General features: G+C 35.6%; 1 protein-coding gene across 1 annotated transcript in view; it reads right to left on the bottom strand.

The window, feature by feature from the left end:
* DPH6 (diphthamine biosynthesis 6) overlaps positions 1 to 20,455 on the bottom strand; it is a 196,975-nt gene extending 176,520 nt beyond the window's left edge. Inside the window, exons 1-3 of the mRNA XM_058421188.1 lie at positions 20,323 to 20,455; positions 15,757 to 15,851; positions 13,299 to 13,492 (exon numbers count right to left, since the gene is read on the bottom strand). Of these exons, the coding sequence (XP_058277171.1) occupies positions 13,299 to 13,492; positions 15,757 to 15,851; positions 20,323 to 20,345 (312 nt within the window). The 5' untranslated portion in view covers positions 20,346 to 20,455. The remainder of the gene's footprint in view (positions 1 to 13,298; positions 13,493 to 15,756; positions 15,852 to 20,322) is intronic.
* Positions 20,456 to 21,136: the final 681 nt, after the last annotated feature.

The raw sequence follows: 21,136 nt of genomic DNA, 5'->3' as shown, positions 1-21,136 counted from the left end.
GTTACAAAACCAGTACCACTAAAACTCAAAGAAATATTTTCAAGCATTTATTTTACAAATGTTTTATCACTTTTTCTTAGTGGATGAAACTACATATTTTCAAGCTCATAAGATAAGCATTCAGGAAAATATACAAAGTACTGACAATTAGGAAGTTTTATACTATGAAACTTAATTGCCGAAGTCCTCCTGCTCCATGAAAGTTAGTTAACGCAATAGCATCTTTCCATTTTGAGAAACAGGGTACTTGATGTCAAGATATTAAAACCATCTCAGAACTAATGGCACAGATTTAGTATTAAAAAGAGATCTAAGTCTCAGAGTAAATCTTCCTTTGAAAGCATTTATTGATCTTTCCTTCACCGCACTGTTCACCATTTCTGTAAAGCAATACGTTTGAGAATGGTGATGTAAGCAATGAATAAGTCACAGTGACAAGTGGGTAATAAATAATGACTGACAGAGTTTCAGAGAACACAGGACTGATCTCCAAAGGATAAGGATAACCCTGAAGGTGGCCAAAAGGGTTATTGTAGCATGAAACCACCAAAATTACTGAAATTCTGCAGCAGTCTAAAGAGAGTTAGGGCATGTTAAAAAAAAAAAAAAAAAAAAAAAAATACTGGACAAACTGTAGCACAATGAAACACGATTATGTGAAAAAGGAAGTTTAATAAATTAATCCAAATAATTATAAACCAAGAGTACCTAGCTCTGTAAAATCACAAACATTACTATTTAACTCAAGTTCTACAAAATATTATATATCTATATAGATTAATCCTGATACACTGGCCAGGGAACACAGAAGTTGAAAAAAACCAACAAAGTCAGTTAGTTTAATGTCCCTTGTGGATGACATATTCTGTAATAAACTGTGCCATCATGGAATACAATGGTATCACTGTTCTAGATACAAAAAGTATGCTACAAAGCAAAAAAAAGGAGGGGTTGTGGTTAGTACAGAAGACAGCAAAGTGAAATGCCTAAGGAATGTAGAACAAACAGGTCAGTAAGATAAAATTTCAAAGGAAAAGTATTATTTGTTTTCAGTCCCTAATTCCTCAGTATCTACTGTCACTTCACTGTCATTTTATCTGTATTTCTGGAGGATATTATCTATATTTCTGGTAGTTACAAAAACAGCCCATCAAGTAATCAAGTAAAGCCTAAATACTAATGTTTTTCTTTAAAAATATTATGTCATTAAAGATTCTCTTTCATGTGATCAAGTTCAAGAGAAAGAATGCCTTAAAAGTAAAATAAAAGGAAGTCTTTAAAAGAATACCCTAAAAAAATAAAAGAAAGTCTTAAAACTTAAATATAATCATAAAGGCATAATAATATGCCCTAGGGTCATTAAAAAAAGTCTCATAAATGCCTCCAGCAAGAAAAGTCAGTATTTCTTTTGCTATGTCAAATAATGTTCCAATTTAGATTGCAGTATTTGTTTTTCCTCATGTAGCTAATGTTATTGTGTAGGCAACTGTTAACCACGTAAATTGGGATAGATATTTATTATTTTATGTATACAAAATATATACCCAACATACAGTCTTCATAATTTTTTGGTATTTCAAAATTAAAGAAATACTAAAGATGAAAATTAAGACATCACCATCAAAATCATCAGAAAGACCCTTAACTACTCTGCATCACCTTAGATTTTATGAAAGGACATTTGAAATTTATTTAACAATCTTAAGCACGTTACTTGAAAACAACTACTTTCAAGTACAGATTTTCCTTAAACACATACTCTATTAAAAATTTCAGACACAGATCACATAATCCAACTTAATGAAAAGAAGCATGGTACTTTAGGGAGAGGTAATGATTACAGAATGGGGTAAAGTCATTGACATTTTAAGTAAAAACATAAAATTATGTGGACTAAACATGACATTTCATATAAGGATCTGCACTGGCTGCTTTGTCACTTCTTTGCCCAGTTTTGATAAATTATGTCAGTTTTCAGCAGACAGAAACGCTGTAATACATTGCCTCCTACATTGTAATCAACATTTATCACTATATTAATTAAGCTGAATCTTAATTGGCAAGTTTCATTGCAATAAAATATACCTTATTCATTTTTCCAAATAGACAACATCTTATCTATCTCAAAGGTTACAGTTTAAAATTAAAACCTTCTATCACTGCTAACCAGATCTCACAGTACCTATTTAAAGTAGAAATTTATATTGCCTTTTTTTTCCAATACTCATTTCTACCCTTCCTTCATGAAGTAAACTTCAAGATCACTTTAAAACTTATAAAAATCCATGGTTTGACTATGCTGCTAAAAAAAACCCAAAAACAAACCAACACTTGTTTTACCATAAGAACCCTCCAATAAATGAAGAAGCTCATTAGCAAAAATTATCTCTACCCTGACCTAATATTTAAGATTAATAATAGCTATGCAATTGGTGCAAGAATTAAGCCTGAGTTATAGTTCCTGTTAAATTTAGAGCAAAAGTAATTTTAAGCAAATTATCTTCATTGTAAAATTACTTGACCATGTTACTTTTCTTCCAGTAGAGTAATAGTTGCTTCACTCAAAGAACATGGGTAAACTTTCTACTTCTGAAATTTCATTATATTACTGGTTATAATGTAGTAAATAGTAAATATGGGCTATTTTCTGGATTAGTCAGTGCACATTATGCCAAAATAGTTGTCTCCTCCAGTAACGTTTCAGTATAAAAAAATCTCATGGCAAAAAAGAGACATATGACCAGAGGCTAGCGATTACCCATAAAATAGAAAAAATTTAAAGCTTCTACACACTACACTTCTGAAGGATGTCACCTCCTATTTTAATATTAAATTAGTCCTCCTCACCATTTATTACCATATCTCAAATACTGTCAGTGGTTTGTGATGCTTTATTTACCCCACCAAAATTCTTACCATTTGTTACACAGAAAAAAGGGTCTTCAAAAGTAGAAAGCTCATGCATTTATGCATCTACTGTTCCAAATGAACTAAGGCATGTGGTCAGTCATGTGCTTTACACAAATCATTAGAGATACAGGAATGTTTTGAATAGCCATCTATAGTTACATCATTAACTATAATTTATGGCAATGACTTATGAATTTCATTTCATGGAAGTCCATTAGGAGTGTGTTCTACATGTACATTAACACTCCCCATCATAAAGTAAGCCATTTAACTTTTCACAGAGTGACTTTTATGATGCTGTTACAGAAGCAACTAATTGTAGTTAAAGCATTTATTTTTTAAAAGGTCATTCTTTTTTATTGCAGTTTATAATATTTAAATGGCAGCTCATGGGTAAGTATGTGTACACATGCAAATGTATGGAACATGTGTGCTCAACTGTCCAACAAGTTCTGTAGAAAACAGAGACTAAAAAGTTATTTGCATATTAAGCTACAATGAGTTAAAAGAGAAATCTAAATTGTAAATGAGTTTTGGAGACAAATCAATGCTAATGAACAACAATTACTTCAGTCACTGTGTGAATTAAAACAACATCATTAATAAAGCTTAGGTGCTCCACTGGCAAGCATGTCTTTAGTCACTGGCAGATCATGTAAAATCTAAATTAGAAGTAGCAAGCATGAAGGAAGTAAGTTTAAAATTATATTGTTTTGAAGCTCCACTTCAAACAAAAGCTTCAGGAAAGCCTACAAAACTCAGAAAATCCCATCCAGGCATTTTAATGACTGCCTTGAATGAACGCCTGATAAAATTTCAGATTTGCACTAGATAATGACAGAAGATCTTATAAACCTAAAAGTTGAGTCAGAACAGCCTCTTTTGTTCCCTTCCTTGCATATGAAACAGACAGTGAAAAATCAGAATATTTCCTTAGGAAAAAAGGGGCTTTTCTTTGAGCTAAAAATAAATCTAAACATCCTGTTCACCTAAATGCTCAAAACCAGCTGCAGGTAGTAACCATGTAGGGAGAAACTACAGAGGGCACTGTTGTATCAGTTTTTAAGAGTTACAGTGGTGATAGGCCCCAAGTATAGACGATTGTCAAGAAAAGAAATAACTGACTAAAGAAAGAATCAAGAGTTAGGAGAGTATGCAAATGCATTAAACCTAAAACAATAATAAGGCAAAAACACCGAAGCTGTATTTCTGAAGGAAAATGGACTGAAAGAAAAGTTCATGTAACAGACTGTCAGGCTGATAGGAATACTGCAGTGCACACATTTGGCATTTTCCTTTGTAGTGCTTTCTATGGAAAAGGTAACTAATCACAGTGCTGCCTTATCCTTTGAAAACAGCAACCTATTACTGGAATCCCACTCATAATCAATATGAAAATGAGTGATGAGTGTTGTGCAATTCTTCCTCAGGCAGAATTTATCAACAGAAAGAGTATCTTCAAGCTATACAGTCCTTTCATAGTGTAAAAGGCCAGTTCTGTTTTATTCCTTTTCATGACACTTACAAATCAATCATTTCTATTTTGAAAGCAGTAACAGTGATGCAACGTAAAGCAAATTAAATTCCACCCTTTACAAAAGAACTATCTTTAAACATACCGATCAAAACCAGCAAGTGTCCAGCTGAAAATAATGTAACCCTGAAACTGCTGTAAGTTTGACATTCATATGAAAGGGGAAAGTATGTTAAATAAGTCAGTGTAAATACCTTACATAAATTTACAGTGTAAATTTATGCAAAATTATTTTTATACTACAAATGGACTTCAGAGATACAAATATTTATGAAAACAAATTTGATAAATGTTTTACTGTCAGTTTACATGAAAGTTTGCCTGTCTTTGATCTCATTTTAATAGAAATAACCCCAATTACATTTTTTAAAAACTAATAAATTTTGAAATGTATTTTAGCACTACCTAATGAGAACTGCAAATAATATAAAACAGCCAGCTACCGAACAGTACAGAACAATTAATGCTTTTTGTATTTTTCCTTTAATATTTTTAAAGCATTATTAGGATGGCAATTAAGAAGCAGAAGTACTGAAATCAGATATGGATAGTATCAATCATTTAACAAGACTTCAGAAAAGAATGGCATTCCTTTTTTCCCACATTGTGGTGGCAAAACCCACAAGCAGCATGTTTTGCAGTACTACAGCAAAAAGCCACAGGACTTTTGTGAACACTGACTCAAACTCACATTTAAAGAGTACTACATGGAATGTAATTTGAAATTAAGTTAGGCAATGATTTCATAATAAACCGAAGAATAAACGTTAACAGAGATGATGCTCAAACAAATGAAACATACCAGAAAATTGTCTAAAGCTATGTGAATGAATGAACAAAACAAACAAAATCAAAACCACAGACGGTGCCTGTGGATACTCACTCACATCCACATCCATAAGAACTGTGATGGTAACTGTGAAAGAATTGTGTCTCTAAGCAGGCAAAGACAGATGTACTACATGAAAGGAAACTGCCACAGAAAATGAAAACCTAATTTTTTTTAGAAATTGCAAAACCAAACAATGTAAATATATTGACTAAGCAAGATCTCAGTTCCCTCCCAGACATTGAGACCTAGAATTTCTAAGTGATTTAATTAATTGTTTCAAGCAACTTATTAATAAAAGATAAATTAAAACAAAAACTAATGTTCATGTCAGAAATGGGTTTCATCCAGGTTTTGCCACTTCTGCCTTCCAAACAGACCCTGTATGTGCAATGTTAGGTGGGAAAGTTTGCTAAATTTCAAATTCATATATATTGTGTTTAGCCTAATTCTGTTCCTAAAGAGAATAATTTTAAAATTGCTTAACATTCTACCAGTTTAGTAACCTCTTTTCATTGCCATTGCTTCTGGCAGTCTAGTTATGCTAAAATAAAGCTTCCTCTTATTTTATTATTTCCAGCTGTTGATAAAAATTTCACTAGTTTTACTTTTATACACCTTTTTAAAGTGTATATGATTGCAGGCAGACAGGCAGTTTGCATACATGTAATAAAACCTAACAGTTTGTTAGATACAGAGTATTGATAAAAGAAATGCATAAATGTCTATCAAACTACTATATATACTCTATGACACTAGGTGAAGTTCTCAAGATATAAAACGTGTTCCTTCTATGTAAAAACTTAACTGCATTTGAAGGCAGAAATTTGCAGTGCATTCCTAGAGACATGCAATTGGATACAAATGGGGCTGCTTTGGAGATTGTTGTGTCTATGCACATCACTTAAATACAATTCAAACGATGAAAAAAGTTTTGATAATGTTTACAAAATTGACTTAAACATCTTAATGCATTTTTCCATTTAACTACAATAATGAATGCCAAAATGTTACTAGATAACTCTCTAAATATTCAAGATATTTAACAAGGTATTTAAGGTTCCTTTCTCCCTATGCAATAGAACACATTAAAACCAATTTTATTATCGTAATTTATTCAAAGCTTGATTATGAGCAATAGCTGCGAGAAGAAATACAGCATTGTTGATTCATATACAAGCATTTCACTTAACTGCATTGGATAATAGCTATGCTCCTAAAGGAGTATGAAAGCAAAGTGATTAGAAGTCATTACTGTTAATTAGCATTCACTTTACATTTATAGGGATGAACCTTTTCTGTGCTGAACAAACGGAAAGCTTTTATCTGAAAGTCTATCAAACCTGGCCAAGGTATGCACTGAAATAAATGTCAGTGACCAGTAAGTTGAACTCAAAACAACAATAACAAAAAAAGCAAAACAAAATCCAAGGATGTATCATCATCCAATTAGTGAGATTCAGTTTTTAAACAGGAAACGGTCTGAAGGGAATGAGTAAAACTGGAAACTCATACTTCACATTCTGCAATCTCACTGATAAAAGGAGGAAGTGTGTGTTTATCAAACTTGCTGCGAGTGCACGGTTCATTTGGTGTCCTGTAAACAATGCCTGGCTACCCATTCCCAAATGCATGTGAGAATCTTGCAACCCAGAACATCATATTCAACGGGCAAGGTCACACTAGAGATGCCCTGGAAATGGGAAATTAGGAAAACCTGGCAATCAGAGGGTTCAAGCTGACCAGAACAAGCCCTCAGGGTTGCTTACCATCTTTCACCACCAGCCTGACTGTCTCTGCTTATTCAATGTTAACACAACAAGACAGGGCGTGAGTGGAAATAACTCCACATACCTAAAAGGGAGAAATACAGTGACTTTTTTGTTTACATAAAGCTCAACATTTCTCACAGTAAGAAACTACCTCAAAGATATTGCCAAAGATCCCCTTCAAAAAAAAAAAAAAAAAAAAAAAAAAAAAAAAAAAAATCCTGACCCTGCCTGAACTGGACAGATGAGACACACAAAATTCCATGCATGCTGTTGATTAAAAAAATTTCCTTGTTCCCATGTCATTTTAAAATTCATACAAAACCCTCCTAACAACTAAATAAACCCTGTGTTTTGAATGAAACAAGATACATAATTATTTTTACACTGCTTAAATCACTCCCAACTTGGCAATTACTTCTTACCCTCTTCCCTTCATGCACACTTTTATTCACTGCTAATGAAAATGGTCATTCCTGAGCTGGAGAAAGCTATGGAACTCCAATCCAGTATTAATTAAAAGAAAAAATAACAAATCAATTAAAAAAATTAATAATTTAACACAATGTCCCTTTTAACAAAGGGACAATCCAAACCTTTGCAGATAAAAATTTATTCATTATAAATGGTGGAGGAAACAAGTCTATGGAAAAACACAGCAAATATTTCTCTCAAAAAAAATTTCTTATTTTATGAAGAAGCACAGTTATTTATTTCTTGTCAGTGTAGGCAACCACTTCATACAATTTCTAAAAGTTCAAATTTAACTTGCATGTCTAAAGACAAAAAGAACTGTGCTAGGAGATGTGGTCTCCAAATGTTCATGACTCCACATGTTCATCAAATCTACGACTACTAAAGGGCCCAATCAATAACTTCCATTGTTTTATCTATCACAGTTTCCCTCAACTGGGCATTGAAGATTTTAACAATTTTTTTTCAATACTTACGGTATAATTTCACTTGCCATACAAAAATTCTGTATTTGAAATGTTGACTTAGATATAGAAGTAATCTATCAATATATCAAGTGCACAGTGATTTGCAATAATCACAATGTAGGAAAAAAAAAAATATGGAGGAGTGATTATTTTTGAGATTCAGCATAAAGAAAAGTACCTCTTCATATAATTTAATATTTCTCCAAAATGTTGAGAAATACAACTCTGAGAAGTTAATCCATACATCTAAAGATAATTCAAATCATAACAGGGAAAAGACCAGATTTTCTTCAATGAAAATATGAGAGATTACTAGAACATAACTCTTCTGCAGGCTTCTGAACTCTCTGAATCCCATAAGTGAGAGGGGAAAGCTACCTACTTTGTCCGAACTCATAAACTACAACAGTAATTTGCTGAAGAGAATGCTGAGGACCTTCAGGGTTCCACAACTAATAATTATTTGTCCTCTTTAAGACTCCTAAGAAATTCTGCAAACTTTATTTCTATGAGTTAAGACTACACTACTAGTCTTTATCATGTGCATCCTACAACTGAAGCCACATATACCAGACATCTAAAACCCAAGTGACTATTCCTATATACTTTATAGTCTATGTGTCTTGCAACAGAAGACGATGAAGCATTGCTTCATTGATAGAATACTATGTTATATTGATATATGTATTTTTTCTGGTGGAAGCACCTAAATCTTTGTGCAAAAGTCACAGAGAGTTGGCAAACACACTGAAACTGAGAACTCTTTTCACCCACTGGCCACAGCAGTTGAATTCTGCAGGAGGGTAAAAGAAAGACCATTTCCTTAGCATAGAAGACTATTAGCAATATCAAGGAACTGAAAGTTTTATCATCCATGAGGGAATTAATCCCTATCTGAAGGGCAACAAAAAAACCCTTTATTTTATCCATTCATCTCAAACCCTGAAGAACTGTTTTCTGAAGAAAACTCAGCGAGTTTCACTCAATACTGATAGGACCAAAGGTAACCTCTATTCCACCTGAACCCATACAACTCAAGTGCTTTGAGATGAAATATCTTAAGTAACATCTAAAATGGCATTGCTATTGCAATTTTAACTCTCAGACAAGGACACTTTCTGTCTCCACTAAACATCAGACTAGGATCATTAAAAAAAAAAACTCATGATCCTGTTCTTAATAAGTAATTATTAAATACAGAAGTATTTATACACTGCATCACACTGTATTCTTAAGCTCTTTATTTCTGTAACTAAAAAAATGTTACTTATTCTTAGTGATTGACTGTTGTAAGATCACTGTTCCAGAATGTGATGATATGTTAGAAAACAAATCTCCTTTCCTTCCATTTCACATTACTGATAAAATGAAAGTGCCACAACCAAAGGCTGTTATTATTCAAATTTCCATACATCATATATATCCAACATTAATTTTTCCACTCATGATCAATGAATGATTTTGTAATTAATATTTCTTCAGTCCTGAGAGCTAATATATAAATTTATTTCAAGCAAACTCCTTTTTGTTGAAAGCTTGCAGGTTCTAAATCCACAAAGAGCACAGCAAAAAGGACTCTAATAGAAAATATATGTTGAAACTGAACATCCACTAAAAATCCATTTGCATGATTTGTAATAAATGCGGGGAAATTTTAAAAAACTACATAAAGAAGCAATTTTTAAAATACTAATTAAAAAAAAGTAATTAAGCATGTCATTGAAAATTTGAAAAAGAAGAGCTATAAGCAAGAGAGTTTTACCCAGTTCAAGAATTCCACAAATTACTTCAGCAATGGAAACTTACCAGAGGCAAAGATTTATGGAGTACATAAGGCAAAGAATTTGAAGAGGACAGAATCGTCTACTGAAAATAAAGTATTTTGCATTGGTCTGTTTAGTCTGGAAGCTGCTACAACCACTACCCTAAACAAAAGTTTAGCCATTGTTCCATGAGATACAGAAAATGATCCAACATTCAACCCATCTAATACCACTTATGTGCTTGCATAAAACATCATTATTATTATTATTTGAACAAGATCATAATTACATTGAAAAGGGACAAAACAGTTGAATATTGCCTAAATTGAAATGTTGTACGAAAGTTTCACAAAAATGCCTTCATGCTCCAGTCTTTCCTGCCACCAGAGGAAAAGAAATACAGTTTCTCACCAAATTTCAAAGACAGTGCCATTATAAAATCCCTAAAAGATAATTCAGATACCTAAGAAACTCTAGTGCTTACAGACTTGGCTGGGAAAATCTCCAACACAGACAGTAACAAACATGGATAAACAAGGGCATCAGTAATCCCTATTCAGTAACATTGAGGGGAGAATAAATAATTCTTTAGAGTTCAGGATTTACACATCTCACAAAATAAATATTCTACTATCAGGTGAAGATTGCATAGTAAGATACATTTAGACATCATGTAAGTACTCTGATATGTTTCACAATATATACTGAATACAGAATCAAAAAATGTCATTAGGCAACTAAAAATAGATATAATTTGCCTTTATACCTATCAATCACCTGGATTTGTGACCAAATTAATAGGTCATTAATTTCATGACTTAATAAGTCGTAAATTAATGACTGAAAACAGTTATTGACAGTTAGTATCACTCACTGAGTCACATGAACTAGAACAGGACTGTTGTTCTGGGTTTCCTAGAACTGTGAGGGAATATTTTAATTCTTTAGAAACCTTCTTCTCATAACACTGTTTTTAAAAATATTGTGTACTTCCAAATTCATACAATTTTCTTAAAAGTGGTTTTGTTTTAATTTTTTACTAAATAAATACTTGAAACAGAAGCATTCCTCACCAACGGAAAGTAAGGTACACTACATGATTTTTATTTAGACACACCTTTCATGTAGTCTTGGCCCCAAACCATTTCACTGATAAAAAGAGCTATGTTATTTGACCAGTGTTTTAAACTTAGAACCACTCAAAGATGGTTTTGACAAGGCTTCCACAGAACTTCTCCCCTCCCTTCAAGAGAATGCAAATTGACTCCTCTGTTTAAAACTATTAACATCTGGGGAAAAACACTCCTCAAGCAAAATCCTCAGTGATTAAGACATAAATAGTAAAGCTACTAAACAGCAGTAATTAAAAAAATGTGAAAAAAACAGAAAGCTTTCAAAGTTACTGCTAACACACAGAAAAAAGGTAAGTAGTCTTCTTAAAATTAAAATATCACAGGTTGCTGTAGTTTATATCCCCTCATAATTTTGCAATAATTCATCAAAATATGCAAGACACTTACTGAAACTTTTGTATCAGAATTTCATAGCTAGGTTGTTCTGTAAAGACATTGTTATACAAAGTCTAACATAGAAGCAGTGTATTGTTAATATTTATGATTGTAACATACCATATAGTGGGCTTAACATTTCTATACAGGAAAGAAATAGTTATTTAGTCCCAGACAACATGATAACATCTCTTTCAGCTATAGTTATAATTATCATGTGCAAACTTCCAAAGCAGAAGTTGTCAAGATTTAACACTAGCATTAATTTATGTCAGGGATCCATTCCTCCAAAGACAGCAAGAACCGTAGAGGAAGTATCATCTTAATTGCCACTAATTTGCCCATTTTTAATTAAATTGATCAGTAATTTATTACCTTACCCAGCAGCAGAAAGCTGTTAGCATGCAGCTTTAAGAGACAGTAGATATCAGTCCTTCTAATCTCTAACACTATCATGGTTCAAAAATAATTTAAAACTGCTGTATCATATTTCTTTTGATTCCTGTACTGCAGAATATGCACATTCCATTTAAAACCTCTGAGAAGCACTCTAGAGCATAATCATAGAATCATTTAGGTTGCAAAAGGCCCTTGAAATCATCAAGTCCGACCATTAAACTAACACTGCCAAGTCCACCACTAAACCATGTCCCTAGGCACCCAGTCTACACACAACTTTTAAATACCTCCAGAGAAAGTGACTCAACCATTTCCCTGAGCAGCCTGTTCAAACGCTTGATACCCCCTTCAGTAAAGAAATGTTTCCTAACATACAACTAAAGCCCCCAGCACAACTCGAGGCTGTACCGCCCTCACGCACTGTCCTCCTGTTCTGTAGTCTCATCCTCCAACATAGGTCTATGATCTTGATTTTACATTAGGAGAACAGGATTTCCTTGCCAAAAAATGTTTAGAAGATGCAACATTTGACTCCAAGATGGGTCAGGAAGTACTCTGCATTCAGACCACATTCTTAGGTCTTATCTGCAATTTGATTTTTTTTAACTGAATACAGAATAAAGCCTGAAGTATTTAGATTCATGAATCTCAATTCTAATTTTAATGAAGGAAAGTGAGATAAAAATGTTCAATACCTGACATGAAGACTACAAACACCTTTATCTGAAGTTTCATTATGTAGTCTGTATCAGTTTGATCAATAAAATCACATATTTACTTTCTTTAAAACAGCAATTATGATTTTCTGAACATGGTATTGCTTTTAGTACTCCACACTGCAGTAATCAACAACTGGAATGGACATAGGATGTTCACTCCAACACTGTGGAAAACCAGAGTCAATAGGTTTTCTATTTTTTTCAATGAGGTCGGATTTAATATTGGTAGAAATAAAGTACTATACAAAAGACTTTGAAAAAGAACATAGAATAAATTTTAAGTGGTTTAGAAAGTGGGTTCATTGTCTGTCTTTAATTGATTTTACAGCTAAAAAGGATTTATATATGTTATTGCTACAATGTCATGTATTAGAATATAATCACAGGGCTACCAGAATCAAAAGTACCATTGTAAAACATTCTGTAACACTTGGAGAATGATCTGCAACATACAAACAAATAACGGATTCTGGTTTACACATCATAAGTGTACTCAAACGGAAATGTCTAGACATTACTTTCCACAAGTTTTGATAAATACACAAAATCCAAAAGATCTCTCATTACACTCATCAAGTGATACATTATTACTAGTGCAAAATAACCTAAATATTCTATTTATAGATGATTGTCACAATTATGGTTTTTGTTGTACATGTCAAGTGCCTGTTACAGGTGTTTTCATTAAACAGGAAAAAGGTTTTTGCTTGAAATGAGGATTAATAAGTGTGATTTACATTGAGGGAAAAGGAATACAGTTATGCTATATATTTATAGTGCAAGGAAGAAGGAATAGAAATAAAACCTGTAAAAGTGTTCCATTCCTTTCTTAATGCTTTCCTTAAATACCTAAGTGGATAATTTACTTAAATTCATTAATGAGTTATAATTATCCCCAACTATATAAATGTTTTCAATCAGCATACCTTAACAAGTTTCATGAGCTGGTAAAGGTCTTCGACCTCATCTTCCTGGCAGGCAGTATACACTCTTCCAGTATTTACACTGGTACCTTTTAAAAAACCACGATAGAGTGGCAAATCCAATGCATCAGCATATAGGTCAATGGCATGGTGTCCTACTGTCTGATACATATAGCTGTCCAATTCATCAGTCTGCCCTGCCAAAATTAAGAAACAATCATATTAGGTACATTGCTGCAACAATTACAGATAATCACAACACTACAAAGCAATGAGAAAATCTAAATGTTAATATTTTTCAGTTCACAAACAGATGTTTGGTGACAACACCACTATAAACATGGAAAGAAAAAAAATAGATTTCTCCACCCAACAGACGTATGGAGAGGAAGACATCTGTCACAAACATGCTGCCTATTTGCAAATTGTGGTGTCTTTCCTTCTTCCTGCTTCATCTAAAAAATCTCCTATCGGTCCACTTCTGCCTCTATTCACATGGCAATTTTAATAGGAACACAGGTCAGAGGCACAATCTCAGATGTATTTCAACATACTCAGGTCAATAAATTTGTTAGGCACTGCAACACTGAGAACAAGCCATAGATTGTCAAAATTTACAAAAACTTGACTGCTGAAATTGTTATCACGGTCATGACGAAAGGAGACTATCTCTGCTTAGGTAGAATAAAAGTAGACCACTGTAATATTTTGACATATAAACAAAATCCATTTCCTTAACCCTGAGAAAAAAAAACCAAAACATATTTTGTTACAAGCAATTTGAGCTAGCAGAAAAGCAAAAAGCAGCTAAAATGCAGATATCACAAATTAGAATTACATCTCAAATTATACAATAAACCATTTACATATAAATTTTTCCAGATAATATTTCAAACAGATTGATAAAGTAATAAATAATTTTGGCGAAATCTCCACTTTATTACAAGCTAAAACAGTTCACTATTTTAATGCTAATTTGTAATTCTGGTACTTCTCTGAATTTACATAGATACCAAGCATTTCTGCTGCATACCTGTGTAGCACACTTTGCAAAGAAAAAGGTCTATAACTGACCAAGGTAACTAATTTGTGATGTAAGAATTAGGTCAGTCATCTTTGATGCAACACAACAGATATGGCTCTGCACAAAACAGGCAAATCCAAATCCCGAATCACAACTAACCAACCTAGACCAGAAGAGTAGATTTAAAGGAAAATTCAGTGATTTCAACATACATGAACGTGACAAGGTCTTTAAGTGATATTCTGCTTAGAATACACAGTTTCTTTATTAATTGAGACTCTCCAGGCAACAGTGATACAAGATAAAATAAAAAGAATGGCATAGAATCCACTATTGCCTGAAGCACCTCAATTAACTTTCTATAAAATTTCCAACTACACACTTAAAGAGAAAATTTTATGATTTTAAAGACAATATTCTACATTTCTGATGTGGATAAATTAGTTTGAAGACAACATATTTCAACAAGATTACAGATTATTATGTCCTAGCTACCCAGAAAACAATTTTTTTCTTATACTCTCCTAGCATTTGCCAGTTCTGCCCGTGGCTCATTTGTGATGGCAGCTCCCTTTTTCCTTCCCTTTCTGTGTAACCTCCTACTATACAGTTACCAAATACCACACTTAATTGTTTAACATGTGTCGAACAGTGAACCTAACTAACGTACTTTAGCATTCTCCCCTACCAACTGGAAACAACTCACTTGCTTTTCCAGTCTCACTTCGATTTGTGCTTTAGTCCAGTACAAAAATTCTTAGTTCACCCTCTCACTTCACCACTGACTACCTGAGTTTCTCCAATCCTTTTTCATAGAAATAAAGTGAAGCCCGTGAAAACTAATCAAAAAATCATTCCAACCTAAAAAGAAGGAAAAAAGCAGGAAAAATAGGTACATCAAGGTCAATTCCAACCCACATCAGTTCCTCAATGCAGTTCACAAATGCTAGGTTAGAATAATGGAGAAAGACACACAAAGATAAAAGGGATGAGCAGCAGCACAATGGCACATTTTTGGCAGCTGGAATGGTTTACAGCATTTAGTTTAGCACCAATTTAGAGCATTTCTAGAAGTACAGTGTTTAGTTATGGTTGATGACATCATCTATCACCTTTTAGCATTTGTGGTACTGAACTCACACAACCACTTTGTTTACTACCAGGATATCAATATTCTTATCTTCAAATTGTGCAAGCCTTTTTTTAACTGATCTTCTCTTCTCATGGGCTTTTTTTTTCCCTTTAAGGAAAAATAGAATTAATACATCTCCATAGCATTTTCTTTTTTCTACCTCTTTTAAGTTTCTATATGCAATAGAATTCAATATGCAAAACTAGATAAAAACATATAAAGGAACTTAATTCAGGCATGGTTGTGATTCCATTGTTTCTAATATATTTTAAAAAAACATCCTATAAGAAATGTGACTTTCATACCTGTATTTTCAGCAGGTCTTAAATTAGCTAGAGCAACAATCTGATGCCCAGCAGCAACACACTGCATCATATTATAACAACTGTCCTTCCCACCACTGTAAGAAAAAGAAAATAGTGCCAATCAATGTACAGATAAAAGGTTAAGCCCCTTATAACTTTTGACTAACTGTTCAAAAATTAGTATTATCAGAGGTTCTATAAAGTTAGAAGCTATGAAGAGCTGTAGAATAATAACAATAGGAAAAGAATGATTTCACCATACATTTACTATGTATGTATAGAGCCTAAATGCAGCATAAGCACATTACCAAATTTGGATCTTATTATTAATCTGAGAGGTTACATGAAGAAGAGCCACTGACACCAGAATCTCTTCAAAGACTGTCTTTTACTCCAGAGATGAATTAGTCTGTTCTCACTACTAGTTAACTTGGAGCAAAACCCCAAAATCTGCTCTAGTGAGTTGCCAGCATTAGCAATCATTTTAAAATATGCTATGTAGAGGTGGTGCATGGGGACTTATTTTAGTGGTGGACTTGGTAGTGTTAGGCTGGACTCAATATTTTAGAGGTCCTCTCCAACCTCATTGGAGGTTCCTATGTTAGGAATAACATTTCTCCTTTATGGGATATGTTGCCTAAACTTTCACTGTTTTGAACATACTTCCCATTCTCAAAAACTTTAATTGTTACAGGCAATAGTTTCAGATGACACTACATTGAACATACAATTTTTTTACTGCATTTAACTGCAAATAAAAATGATTACTGCTAGTAAAAAAATGTAAAAGCAAACATAACCATATTCTTGTTTGAGGCCAAGAGATGATACAATTAATTCTGACATTCATTCAAGATCTACAGGACCCTTTTCCACTATCAGGGAGGAAAGAATCCTGTTCTCTTCATGTAACTGAAAATGTATCTATATGGATTTTAATCAATAGAAAAAGAAATATTACAATCTACAATAAGAGTGCTCTAGAATACACACTGCTTAAAAGAACCATGTTCAGACTCATGTTCTTCAAAGTACAACTGCAGGTGGAGAATCTGTGCAGCTTCTTTAAATGCCAAGGCACAAAAACCATGGCAGGAACTGCAAGAGAGATCTATACAAGCTCTGTAAAACTGCATTTTGTTTTAGAATCACTGAGACATGCACAAAAGAATGTATAGTACCAGAAGTCCTTGCTACAATAGACCGTCCTGTTCCTTGTGGTCACACTACTACTATTTCTACCTGAATGGGAGTTGGAGCAAGGTGGGATTTGGCCTCCTCTTCCAGAAAACAAGTGAAGAACAAGAGAAAATGGCCTCAAGCTACACCAGGGGAGGTTCAAGTTAGACATCAGGAAGAATTTCTTCATGGGAAGGGTTGTCAAGCATTTGAATGGGCTGCCCAGAGAGGTGGTGCAGTTACCAGCCCTGCAGATGTTCAAGAAATGACTGGACATGGTCCTTGGTGCTATGGTCTAATTGACAGGTGCTGATCGGTCAAATGTTGGACTTGATAATCTTGGAGGTCTTTTCCAAACTAAATGATTCTGTGATTTTTGAAACAAACTTCTTCAGAATTTCCAGCATTAAGCATAATTAAGAGCATTAAGCTCTTTTATCTAGCTCTCTACACAAGAACTTGAAAGTGCTCTATAGGAATGTAACCCTTTAGCTATTTCCCCCAATTTCTGCTTTTATTCATGCAAAAATTCTGTATGCTATCTTTAATTTGCTCTGTAATTCAAACCTGAAGTAGAAATAGTGTAAAACTTGGCATCCATTTGTACTTAACAGACTTTTATAAAGCAGTCGCTTCTGTTCCAGCGCTAAAAAGTAAATATAAATATGATATATTCCTCTTTGAGGCTCCACCTCTACATTCTTCTAATGTCTACCAGCAACTTTCTTCTAACCTATATACAGACACAAAAAAAAAATTAAAAATCATACATTCATTAATTTTGAACACAGTTCTTGATAGCTTGAAAATGTAGATAGTATTCACTTCATAATTTGAACTTCCAGGTTTAACAGAGTCATGAGACAAAGACTCTTTTCTTTCTAAACGACTTTATGCAAGAAAATAAAAGCCTCCTACTAGCTCTGATTTCAGCTACAAACGCCACTTCAGAAAAATAATTGTATGACAATAGACAATTGCCTATTTTTTACAGCATTTTACTATTTTAAAAAATAGAAATAAAAAATTAAAATGTTACTAGAATAAACCTATTCATCTTCTCAATTAATTTATGGAGATATATATATACATATAAAGACATTTTAAGATGCATATTAATGACCATATTGCTTACACTGGACCACCAGATAGAAGGTGGAAATTTGTGCTCACTGAATCACGTGCTACAGTCCTGTTATTTATTCTCTGTATTATTTACCATAGCCCTAAAAACTAACAGTACAAAGGAACAAACGAAATGATGCCTATCTACAAGACCTTCCAAATTAAATTTAAAACACACTATGGTTAAGACCAACAAAACCAGACAGCCCATGCTATGGTAGGAAGATGGGCTCAGCACAGTTGACAGAAGAGTACTGAGATAGCCTGGGGACCCCTCTCAATTCCTAGCAGGGAAAAAAAATCACAAGGCCTTTTTTTGAAGTGAGACCAGTCAGGGTTCTGCAAGTACGTTAACAGGCAGGATTATAAAAAAAATACCAGAAGAAAAAAAACTTGGGTAACCGTGAAGATATGAACCTATAAAAGACTTCTGAGCAAAATTCCTTTCTACAGACAAGTATAACCACTTGCAGTTAAGAAAATTCTAGAAGAATTTTAAAGAGTTGAAAAACATCATATTTCAGGTTGAAGACTGGCTTTAAAATGTCTATGATTTAGCACAAAACAAAATGCAGGGTTTACCCCATAAATACCACCTTAAAACAGGACTATCAACTTTTAGTGTGGCCAACATTCTATAAGGGAAAGAAAAAAAAAAAACAACCACAAAAAACCCCACCAGGTTAAAGTAGTTTCATACATAATCCTGACCTTTGCAAAAGTAAGAAGCACTTTTCAAATACTTTTTTCCCCCTCTGATCTTTGGCTAGCTCTGTTACAAAGACTTCAGACACTTTGATGTCTCTTTAAAACTCTTCTTAATACTATTACTGAAACTAAATCCATCCTTGTAAAATAGCCCATTAAAATAGCAATTGTGTTAGAAACCTGTTTATAGGATTTTATTCCAGCCTGCCTTTTAACACATTCCTCTGCTTAGAGAATATCAAAGTAAATAATCCTAAAAGTCTTATCTATAAAATAAAATAAAAAAAAATTGAAATTGATTTTCCCTACACCATATTTGAGCAAATCTTGAAAAACAGACAACATTTCCTGTATTTTCTCCTGTGCATGAAGTTTGGAATGATCTGCAATTGTTGTGGCCAAACCCCAATTTCAACAGGGTTCGATATCAGACATTCCCTTAAAGAATTTAATACATTAAATGCTTAGGCTTAAGTAAATAGCTACTGCACCCCAATATAAAAACACATAGCTCACATCTGCACAATTCTTTTCCATTTAGAGGTTTCCTAGCTTGTTCTTTTTAAATTAACTGTTGTTTCTTCAAGAAAAACACATACATGTCCTTATAAGAAAATGTTAAGTTTCTAAAAAAACTCCAAACAACAACAACAAAACAACAACAACAAAAAAAACAAGCAGAAAAAAAATTTACAGGAACTGCAGAAACTAACAAAGAAACTTACAAAAAACATAAGAGGGGCGGGGGTTGGATAGGAGTATGGCAAACACAGCAACCCCTGACGGACACGACTGTGTCCAACTCCACAACTCCAACGATTTAAACGAGATAGCTTCATCATTTTAAAACAGGCAAAATTTATTTTCTCGCAAAAAAAAACCCCAAACAAAACAAAACAAAACAACCTACAAAAATCTATCGTTAAGGAAATCTATCCGGAAAGAGCTTAAGATACTTGGAAAGCAAGAGCACCCGGATACTGAACTGCAAATGAGCAGAACGCCTTTTTTAGAGCAGGACATGGAGCCCCACGCTCGGCGCCCCGGGCGAAGGCGCTGCCGGCGGCCCCGGCGGCTCCGGCTCTCGCCCCGCTGCAGACGAAAGAACCCGGGAGAGCAAGCGACTGGGGGAAATAACTGTAGGTGTTGTTTTGGGGGGAGAATTTGGTTTTTTGTTTGTATTTATTCTTGTTTAATTTTAAAAAGAGGCCGGTTATTCTTGAACTCTTCGGTAACACGGGAAGGACCTGAGGAGAAAGTGTCCCAGTGTCTCTCCCTCCGCGCAGGCAGGGACCGGCCCGCCGCGGCACTCGGAGGCGGCCGGTCCAGGGGCGACAGGCAGAGCCGGCAACCGGCTGGGAACGACAACCAGAACAGGGGCAGGAGGGCAGCAGGAAATACATGGGCGGGAAAGCCGGGCGGAAAGGGCCGGGCGGTCTCCCGGGTGGCTCTGGGTGGAGCGGCCCCCGGGCGGGCAGGGCTTCTACCCGCGCCCTCTCTCCGCCTGCGAGACGCCCCTCGCTCGCTCACACAGGCGCTTTCTCAGCGCGTTACCTGATCAAAGCCACTACTCTCATGTTGCTCGCAGGCCGGGGGCGGTAACACTGACAGGGAGGTGGGCGACAGCTGGCGAGCGCAGCGGGGAAAGAGCCCGGTCGCACAGCCACACTGGGCTGCGCACGCCGCCGGCTCCTCCGTTGCTACCGCTACCGCTTGGCCGCCTCCCCTCGACGGGCCCTCCTCCCGGGGCAGGCCGGCAGACTGCCTGCGCAGAGCGAGGCTCGGCGAGCCGCCGGGCCCCGTGCCCGGAGAGGTGCACTGCCTCCGCCGCGCTGCTGCTCGCCGGTCGGGGCGGCGGAGCCCGGGCGCGGCCCGGGGGCGGGCGGGAGGAGGGCGCGGCCGCGGAGGCAGAGCGCCGGGCGCCTATGGAGGGCAGGGCGGCAGCGCTGGCAGGCCCGGGCCGGCCGTTTGAGGGCATCGCCCTCCTGCCGCTTCCCTGTGCCTGCCTGTTGCCTTCTGTCCTTCGGCGAAGAGCCACGGACCTGCTCCAAACCACTGCTGCCTAAGAAACGGGGCCGAACGAGGGAGGCCACCCCTTCCCCATGGAGTGCCCGCCGGGGGACTGTAGAGCATAGTACATCTCCACCACGGCCCGGGGCAGGGAGGCCAGCAGGGCCCGCTGGGAGGGCAGGAGTTGCTGCGGGGCTTTCTTTAGCAGTCGCTGCGAACCCGTGATTGCGGCAGCGAGGAGGGAGGAACGGCAGAGCTGACTTGGCTGCCTCGCTGCTCTCTGCTCGCAGGCGAGCACAAAACGTCCATCTGCATCCTCGGGTTCAGCTGCTGCAGACCGAAGATCTGATCTTGTCAT

Source organism: Hirundo rustica, chromosome 6, assembly GCF_015227805.2.
Source record: "Hirundo rustica isolate bHirRus1 chromosome 6, bHirRus1.pri.v3, whole genome shotgun sequence".
In the NCBI taxonomy this organism is placed as follows: domain Eukaryota; kingdom Metazoa; phylum Chordata; class Aves; order Passeriformes; family Hirundinidae; genus Hirundo; species Hirundo rustica.
Note: the sequence above shows the minus strand (reverse complement) of the source record. Positions and strands in the feature narration are given on the sequence as shown.